Genomic DNA, 8,970 nt, shown 5'->3' on the forward strand with positions numbered 1-8,970 from the left:
GCTGAACAGACATGGATAACGGCGCCGCCCCACGGGCTTCTGGATGGCAGAAGTCTCCCCCTCTGAATTTCTGCTCTTTCATCCCAAACGTTTTGGGAGCGAGCAGCGCCAGCAAGGGCCGCGCATACGGTGCTTCCCCGCCCCACTGGGCGGACGCGACCCTCCCATCTCCCTTCCGTGCCTGTCCCCACAGCGCTCAGCGCGCAGTACCGAGCCTCCCCGCTAGGGGGCAACGGAGACTGGCTCCATCGCCGGGATTCCCGCGAGTCACGCGGGATAATCGCTCGGCACGTGGCACGCAGGGCTCCAATAGCCCGGTAGGTCTCTGGTCACGTGTTTCTCCGCGGCCCCTCTGTGGTGGAAGCGTGTCTCGCTGCTGCCGGACCCTTCCGTGGGTGCGCCGCGGCCGGTTCTAGCGGCGGAGAACGCTTGGCGCGTGTTCTGTTATGGGACCTATCAGAGTCTGAGCGGTCGCGGTGCTTGCCGGAAGTTGTAGTCTCCCCAGGGGGTGGGCCCTGAGCCTGGCTGCGGCGGCGCAGGGATGTCTCGCGGCCCTGCTGTGCGTGACGCACATTGGAAGAGGGGCTGTTTGCACGGTAGTGACGGCTGGGATCCAGAGCGCGCTGAGGCGGCGCTGCCCTATCAGCGCCCTAGGTTGTGCGCGTGACCCCCCCCCCACTCCCTCCGCCCGGGTACAGAGCCCTGTTCGCTCTGTCCGCTGCGGGGCTCGCGCCAGGCGCGAACACCAACGGCTGTTAAATGGGGGGCTCGTGAGCCCCGTCGCGGCTGCGAACCCTGGGCTGAGCCCGGCCGGGGAGCTGACGGAGCGGGCTCTCCCCGGGTGCTTCCGCTTCGCGCGAGGCCCCAGTTGTACCGGCACCGTTGTGTCCCCTGCCCCGGCCAGACCCAGAGAGCTGCCGCCCGCGCCTAGCCCTTGAGCCTGCTGCTCGCACCGAGCCTGGGGGCCCGGGCGATGGCGCTCCCTGTCCTCTGCTCAGGCGGCGGGAGACGGGGTGGGGTGGGGCCACGCTCCCCTCGGCCTGGCAGGGCTGCGCGGCAGGAGATGCTGGATGGAAACTTCAGGAGGGCGCGGGCCTGCCCCGAGGAGCGGCCAGGAAACTTGAGAGCCCCCCGCGGCGGGTGGAGGGGGAAGCTGGCTCGGGCCACTCCTCTTTCCGCAGCACTTCAGTGGCTGGGGGTTAGCGGGTCGCTGAGTGTTTTGAGGAGAGAGCTGCTGTTTTGGCGGGGGCTAGGAAGCGCTCCAGCCAGGCGAGGGGGAGGGGGAGGAAGGATACCGGAGGAAGGCTGGAGTGGAGTTTCATGAGGTTTCTGTCATGCGACGTGGAATCCCCCCCCTTAGGGAGACTGCTGCTCCCAGTGGGCAAGGAGCCTGCCTCCTCCCATCTGTCAGAGCCAGAGTATCCACTTCCAGCCAGTTCTTCCCATGCTCACCACCAGCTCCCAGCTGAGAGTCGCCCTTAGTGGGCTGGAAAAGGTCTAATTATAGCTTGCCCTTGGCAGGAATCCCTTGGCTCTCTCCCTCAGTGCTAGAAACCCTTTCTCGGCCACAGTGCTTCTTAACAGACTTGTACTCAGATTCAAATAGTCAGCCTCAAGGGCTTTCTCTGGAGGACCTGCCGTTGGTTGGGACAGTTTTGGTCCTGCAGTTAATTGTAAGCACATATGCTAGTATTTACATATCAGCCTGATTGTGCCTCAAAATGACGTTTAATATTTAAATGTTCGCACTTGCCCCAACTATTAAATGTGGGTGCCAGAACGTACCAGCAAAATCAGAGGCTGAGCTGAAGCCTTTTTAAGTCTGAGTCAAACTTGGGTGCATGCCTATATGTAGGCAACCAAAGAAATGTGGCCTGATTGTCAGAGGTGTTGAGCAGCTAAAACTCCCATCAATCTTGATGGGAGTTTCGGGTGCTGATCATCATGCAGAATCAGGTCACTTATATGTAGGCACCTGCGTGAGGATGAGAGTACCTGATTGTAGGCACCGTATTTGAAAATTTTGGCCTCCGTGACTTGCTGAAGGTTACATACTGAATCAGTGATATTAGAGATCACAGTCTTCAGAATATTTTGTACTATGCTTATTTACAAAGCAGCTCTGAAAGAAGTGAGTAATTCTCAGGATAATGTATTCCTGTGACTAATAATTACTATAATATCTTAGCTAGAAATAGAAACGTGGTATGAGCTGAAACAGAAATGGATGGGACTGCCTGAAGGAGCCGTACTGCTATTTGATTTATGCATAATCAGCTTGTAAGTAGCCTGGAAAGTACCATGGTGTTTACACCAGCCTGCAGGGGCTGTGACACACATAGTTGATTTAGAATTATTTGTTTGTCATGTGTGAATTACCATAGGAATGTTATAAAAAAACTTCTAAATGCTGTTTTAAATGAATGTGACTCCAAGATAACTTCTGGAGAAGGCAGCTACGAGATAATTATAAGCAGTAAAGAAGCAAATAACACTCATCTTCTGTTACCAGCCCAGCCACAGCCTTCCTCTTCTCAGTTCTTGCAAACTTCACTTCAGCCATGCAGTGTCCCACACAAAGCCTGCCTTTTTTTTGCTGTTCAGACCAGTTCTGCGGCCTTTTAGAAAGCTTTTTTCAGTAAAGAAGCACTTATCAGAGCTGATACATAGAGAATAGAGCAGGCCTGGATGTGATGGAGCTATAGAGGGAATTGGTGCTGCTCTCATTACTTTGCAACTTCATTTCTTCATCCATTCTTCATCTCTGTCATGCTCTAGTGTGGATCTAAGGCACTGATGTGTCTTGATGTGTTGCTGAGGAGCTACATTGCTTTTATCCCATTTAGAGCTTGATTCTGTCCCAATTTGGTTACTCCCCTCTACCCTCCCTTGTGCACATTCTCCTTTGTACATACAAAGACTTTTTTTTTTAACTTTGTGTTTTGGGTTTTTTTGCATGTAAACTTTAACCCTTTTATTTTTTTAAATCAGTGTATATACCCAATTCGGACATTATCTAAAAAGTAGTTTTAGCACATTTGCTTTTGTTGTTATGGAGTTTTTTGGAGATTGGCATAAATGAATGAAAAGAGGTTTAGAATCTAAGTCTTATTTTGCCCCTAACTGTAGTGTTGCTGTTACCCAAGCCCTCAGTCTAGTAATGAACTTTAATGAATAGGTACCATGACATTTGTTCTTTTATCTAACACTCTGACTCATTGTTATGAAGCAGGGATGTTTTATTAATATAATACAGATATATTTTCACCAAAACTTTTGCTTATGATATTTTAGTTAAATATCTTTATGAATGATTTGGTATCCAAAGTGTCCTTGCGTAGAAACCCTAAACTTTAATTGTTTTATAAAGTGGCTTTTTACTATTTTTAACTAAAGGACATGGATTTGCACTGCTCAATTGAAACACCTGATAAAGTGAAGGCTGATGCTCATGTATATGCTGGTAAAGAAGAAGACATAAAACAGTCCCAAAGAATAACAGCTAGTGTCCATGACAGAGAAGTTGTCATTTTCTACCTTGAAGGGAAATTTTATGCCATGGACCGTTACTGTTACCGTAAGATTGTTTGCACTCATCATCTTGGTGTTTATGTAACAATTTTAAAGTAAGCTAGTGCGAGTGTTGACTCTAATTCCATATTCCACTATGTTTCAGACGCAGGAGGTTCTTTACATCTTGGAGAGATAGAGGTATGTAACATTCTAAAAATATCTCACACAATTATTCAAAATCTTTTTACATTTTAATCCCAATTTTATATTATTCTCTCACTTTGGGCTAAATAATATTCTTAGTAACACTGCAGTAATTCTACTGAAATCAGTGGGGTTACTTTTGATTTACACTGGTATAGCTGAAAGCAAAATTTGGCCCCCCTCTCTTTATAATGGACCACTGTCTTTAACAGTCCTTAATTTTTAAATGTCCACAATGCTCCCAACTCCCTGCTGGCTTGAAGGACAGGAGGCCAAGTTCAGGTACTTTTGAGACAAATAGTTTAATAATCATTTATTATTATTAGGCACTTACTAGACACACTTATTTTATAAAACACTGACAGCATGCTTTGTGTTTGCACATCATAGAGAGATATGGTGTATGTCAAAATGTAAGTAAGTAAAAGCATCTCCAGTCACACTGTTGAAAATAAAAATGGCTATTATCTTTATTATCTGGAGTCTGAAAGAATCCCTGTCATCTACACACACACATCCCATTATGATAGAGTATTGCCAGTTAGGGGCATTATGGGTTTTCCTCTGAATCTTCTGACATTGGCCACTCTTGCAAACAGGCTATGCTAGCTGGATCAGTAATCTGATTTGGTATTCCAGTTGCTGATTTTAAAAACAGAACCTGGTGTTCCTGCCATGGCAGTACAGGGCTTTAAAACTAGTCCACAAAGCTATGTGTTGGTCTAGAGATATTTCATAGGGAAGAGTAAGATTTGTGGGTTGTCTTATTTTTTTCCTCAGGATATCAATGGACAGCCCTGCATTATTTGCCCTTGGCACAAGTATAAAATTACTTTGGCAACAGGAGAAGGATTATATCAAGCAGTAAACCCTACTGAACCATCAGCAACACCAAAATGGCGATCAAAAGGAATAAAGCAAAGAACTCACAAGGTTACTGTAGACAATGGAAGTGTTTATGTGACTCCTTCTGACTTATCTATCAGCTGTGACTCTGATTACTATGCTGATAAGTACAAAAAGACTGGAAGGTCTGATATGAAAAAATAATGCACATCCTGAACTTCAAAATCAGTGGCCATAATGCAAAATGTGTGTGTACACAAGGCATCATCAGTATCACAGGATAATATGCAGATTTTTTCTAGATGTTAATATAATGAAATACCAGTGTTAATCTTACTGCTATTAAAGCATTAAGTATTGTAGAAATGAGTAAGATCATAAACAAAAGTTCAGGACCCTCTTTAGAATGAGTTAGCATTGTGCCAGTGCAGTTTTATATTTGCCTTTAATAAAATAAGTTTTATGTATGTACATTAGACTAGTTTGTAATATTTGAAGTGTTAAATCTTCCATTGCTAGAGTTTAAATCTTTTAATCTTTAGGAGGAGGATTATTATACTATTGCATTTAATTAGTTTATAAAAACATCTTGAAATCTTATGGTAAATATCCATTGAAGGATAGAATTTTTTGTATACATTAAATAGTTTAGAACTCTGAAACCTATAATTTCAATGTAATTGAGAGATTTTTTTTAAAAAAATATATTTCCAGGTCAGGAGAAAAACCTATTATTTTATCTTCTTAACACATAGGACCAGAGTTTCATAAAGTGATGTACAAAGCATTTGTGTGTTGTAATGTGCCTTTGCATGGTTACTTTTGTGTGTGCAATTACCCCAGTTCTGTTCTAAATAAGTACTTATATCTCCTTCATCATGGTAGTGCCTGAGCACATTCCAATAATCAATTAACCAACATGACAAACATCTGTCACATGTGAGTTCTCTGTCATCCTTTCCTCTGGAGGAAAATTGGATGTGTAGTGTAGGATTTTGGTTTTGGACTATTTTAAAAATGTAAACACTTATCAGAGAGTGTCATAAATATAAAGGGACGGGTAACCACCTTTCTGTATACAGTGCTATAGAATCCCTCCTGGCCAGAGGCAAAACCCTTTCATCTGTAAAGAGTTAAGAAGGTAAGGTAACCTCGCTGGCACCTGACCCAAAATGACCAATGAGGGGACAAGATATTTTCAAATCTGGAGAGGGTGGAACAAAGGGGTCTGTCTGTCTGTGTGATGCTTTTGCCAGGAACAGATCAGAAATGCAAGCCTTCCAACTCCCGTTAAATTAGTAAGTAATCTACCTAGAAAATGCGTTAGATTTTCTTTTGTTTAATGGCTGGTAAAATAAGCTGTGCTGGAGGGAATGTATATTCCTGGTTTTGTCTTTTTGTAACTTAAGGTTTTGCCTAGAGGGATTCTCTGTGTTTTGAATCGGATTACACTGTAAGGCATTTACCATCCTGATTTTACAAAGATGATTCTTTTACCTTTTCTTTAAATAAAATTCTTCTTTTAAGAACCTGATTGATTTTTCATTGTTCTTAAGATCCAAGGGTTTGGGTATGTGTTCACCTGTGCCAATTGGTGAGGATTATTATCAAGCCTTCCCCAGGAAAGGGGGTTTAGGGCTTGTGGGGATATTTTGCGGGGAAGACGTCTCCAAGTGGTCTCTTTCCCTGTTCTTTGTTTAAAACGCTTGGTGGTGGCAGCATACTGTTCAAGGACAAGGCAAAGTTTGTACCTTGGGGAAGTTTTTAACCTAAGCTGGTTAAGAATAAGTTTAGGGGGTCTTTCATGCAGGTCCCCACATCTGTACCCTAGAGTTCAGAGCGGGGAAGGAACCTTGACAGAAGGTATCTTGGATAAGGCAGTTCAAAGAAGCGTGTACCTAGAACTTGGAGCAGAAAGTGGCAAAGTTTGTGACAGAGGCACTGGGGCAGTTCATTCCACTGTCTCAGACTAATCCCCGAGAAAGCTGTGCCTCTTGGACAGATGAGCTTTGCTCATATGGTAGAAAGTTGTGCCTGAGGATCAGAGTTGTCAAGCACAGCACTTATCCCAGAACTTTAGGGGATCTTTCAGATACTATGGGGTCAGGTCATTCAGGATAAGTACCAAGACCTTGAACTTGATTCAATATTCTGGGTGAAGTCAGTGTAGAGAGTGGAGCACAAGGCTGATGTGCTTATGGTAGCCAATGTTGTTGAGATGTGCTGCAACATTTGGTATTAGTTGGAGTTTCCTAAGCATTGAAGGCTTCAGGCCCAGGTATATTGCATTATGGTGGTCCAGATAGGAGCTGGCAAAGGAGTGAATAACTGAGGGCAGGTCATTGTCTGTCTGCCAGGATGATACGGAATCTCATAGGCAACTGGAGCTGGTAGAAAGCATAACTCATGTTTTGCGTTATGCAAAAGCTTAGCATCATTGAGGAATCCATGAACATTCATAAACTACAGATTGACTTCATCAATTAGGAGCGTATACCTTCAGTCAGAGGAAGGTATTTGCCTTATTCCTGTAAATTCTTCATAGTGCTTTTCTTTGCGCACCAACATATTCTTTTTCTTGCTCAGTGTCTGCTTCAACCAACTATTCTTCATCCAGGTGCTGATCTAATCAGAGAACTGGGCCATCTTTGTTTTAATGGTATAGTTGAATCTGTTGAAGGATGGTGTGACACTACACCCCATATTTTTCATAAACTTGTTATAATATGATTATAGCATAACTGTTTCTTGCAAGATAAGGCATGTAAAATATTATTGGAAAAGTTACGATTTACTGAATCTGATTATCCTATTTGTATGCATGTATCATCTTTGTATCTAAAGATAGGAATATTGACTCCATTGAATACATCTGTACTACAAAAGTGTTTGCACCTGGGGAATGCCCACGAGGTAGAATGCAACCAGTCTGGCTGGCTAGCTGGGGACCAGTCAATGGACCATTAGGGAGAACAATAGGTCTTTGAAGATACTCATCTCCCACCTTCCTGAGAAGCTTTCCTGGGATGCTACAAACAACCTCTGACTCATGACTGCTTTGACACTGCAGGGTTATGCGATTGTCACCTAGTACTAGACTCCATGGTAGAATACCAGTATTTTTCCACAGAGGGGGGTGGTGGTGGGAACCACACTGGAAAACAAAGGGTTCCTGCCATATGTAAAACCTATTTAAGGCTGGGGAATGACTTAATCAGCATTCATTCTTCACTGAATCCCCACCCAGGATGAGTGCAGGAAAAGACAAAGGGGGGTGGGGAGAAGGACTGAGCCCAAGCTGGAAAGGTGTCTGGCCTGTGAGAGAAATACCTGGAGTTTCAAGCTGCAAGCAGGAGCAGCTTGCCTTCAAGAACCTCTGCAATCTGCCCAAAACAATATTTAGGATGAGAAACTACTACTTGTAACCAGTTTCTTTTTTTGGTTTCTTAAGCTTATATTGTGTTTTTTTTTTTTTTTTTTTATTTGCTGGGTAATCTGCTTTGATCTGTTTGCGATCCCTTAGATTTTAAGTGATATTTTTTGTAGTTAATAAACTTTGTTTTCTCTGAAACCAGTTTGTGGAACTTATAATTGGGGGGTGGGGGGGAAAGCTGTGCACATCTTCCTCCATATTGAGGAAGGGAGTGAATTTCATGAGCTTATGCTGCTATACAGTTCTCTGTGCAGTGCAAGACAGTATAATTTTGGGTTTACTCTCCAGGAGGGATGTGCACTTGAGTGCTGGGCATTTCTTTAGTGAAGCCTTCCCATGCAGAGCTGATTTCAGTGTCTCCCATCTTTCTGAAGCTGGTTGTGCCCCTACCTGGGTGTATGCTGGAGGAGGCTTGAGGGCCTGGCTCAGCAGGACAGTGTAAGGGGGAAACAGGTGGGTACCTCAGTATATCAGTGGGGGGGGGTAACCCATCAGATGGGTAGATCTGTTTATACATAAGTAGAGCTATACGTGTGCATTGTGTATTTGCAGGGACTAAGGAGTAATGGGGTGTGTTTAAATGCTAGATTAAGGTGGTGCTTGTGGACCTTGGGCCTCACTTCATTAAAATCTGGCTTCTGAAGTTCTAAAGAGATTTAAAAATGAAGCATAAGAGAGTGTGTGGCCTCTCAACACCAATGGGACACAGAGGAGAATATTCTGTTAATGCTTTGGGTAGAACTCAAAGATGATCTCTTTTCATAATTCTGACATGATTGGATATGGTTATTTTTAAACGTCGTAACATTTTGTGAAGTCAAACATCCTAGTCCAGTGAATCAACCCAGGAGATGAGAAAAGTGGGTAAAGGGAAAAATCAGAGAGAAACATCCTTGGCAGGCTGACCCACAGTAAAGGAAACAAAAGCATACATTAATCCAATATAGTCAGTGACCATCTGCTAGAAAAACGCA

At 43.9% G+C, this 8,970-nt stretch overlaps 1 protein-coding gene across 2 annotated transcripts; it reads left to right on the plus strand.

Annotated features, from left to right (window-relative positions):
• The first annotated feature begins 337 nt into the window (after nucleotides 1-337).
• Nucleotides 338-8,592, plus strand: RFESD (Rieske Fe-S domain containing). 2 transcript variants are annotated; one of them, XM_043515450.1, is made up of 5 exons: nucleotides 338-395; nucleotides 3,397-3,577; nucleotides 3,677-3,711; nucleotides 4,498-5,861; nucleotides 7,408-8,592. In XM_043515450.1, the coding sequence occupies exons 2-4, from the start codon at nucleotides 3,400-3,402 to the stop codon at nucleotides 4,765-4,767; spliced, it is 483 nt and encodes a 160-aa protein (XP_043371385.1). In that variant the 5' UTR covers nucleotides 338-395; nucleotides 3,397-3,399; the 3' UTR covers nucleotides 4,768-5,861; nucleotides 7,408-8,592. The 2 variants fall into 2 exon arrangements, with proteins under 2 accessions (XP_043371385.1, XP_043371384.1); XM_043515449.1 differs by lacking the exon at nucleotides 338-395 and adding an exon at nucleotides 412-2,280.
• The last annotated feature ends 378 nt before the right edge of the window (nucleotides 8,593-8,970 follow it).

This window comes from Dermochelys coriacea, chromosome 5, assembly GCF_009764565.3.
Source record: "Dermochelys coriacea isolate rDerCor1 chromosome 5, rDerCor1.pri.v4, whole genome shotgun sequence".
In the NCBI taxonomy this organism is placed as follows: Eukaryota; Metazoa; Chordata; order Testudines; family Dermochelyidae; genus Dermochelys; species Dermochelys coriacea.

Excerpts from the sequence above, each read along its gene's own strand:
- RFESD (XM_043515449.1), top strand. Across the intron at positions 3,578-3,676 it reads CATGGACCGTTACTGTTACC|ACGCAGGAGGTTCTTTACAT; the intron begins GTAAGATTGTTT and ends ACTATGTTTCAG. Across the intron at positions 3,712-4,497 it reads TACATCTTGGAGAGATAGAG|GATATCAATGGACAGCCCTG; the intron begins GTATGTAACATT and ends TTTTTTCCTCAG.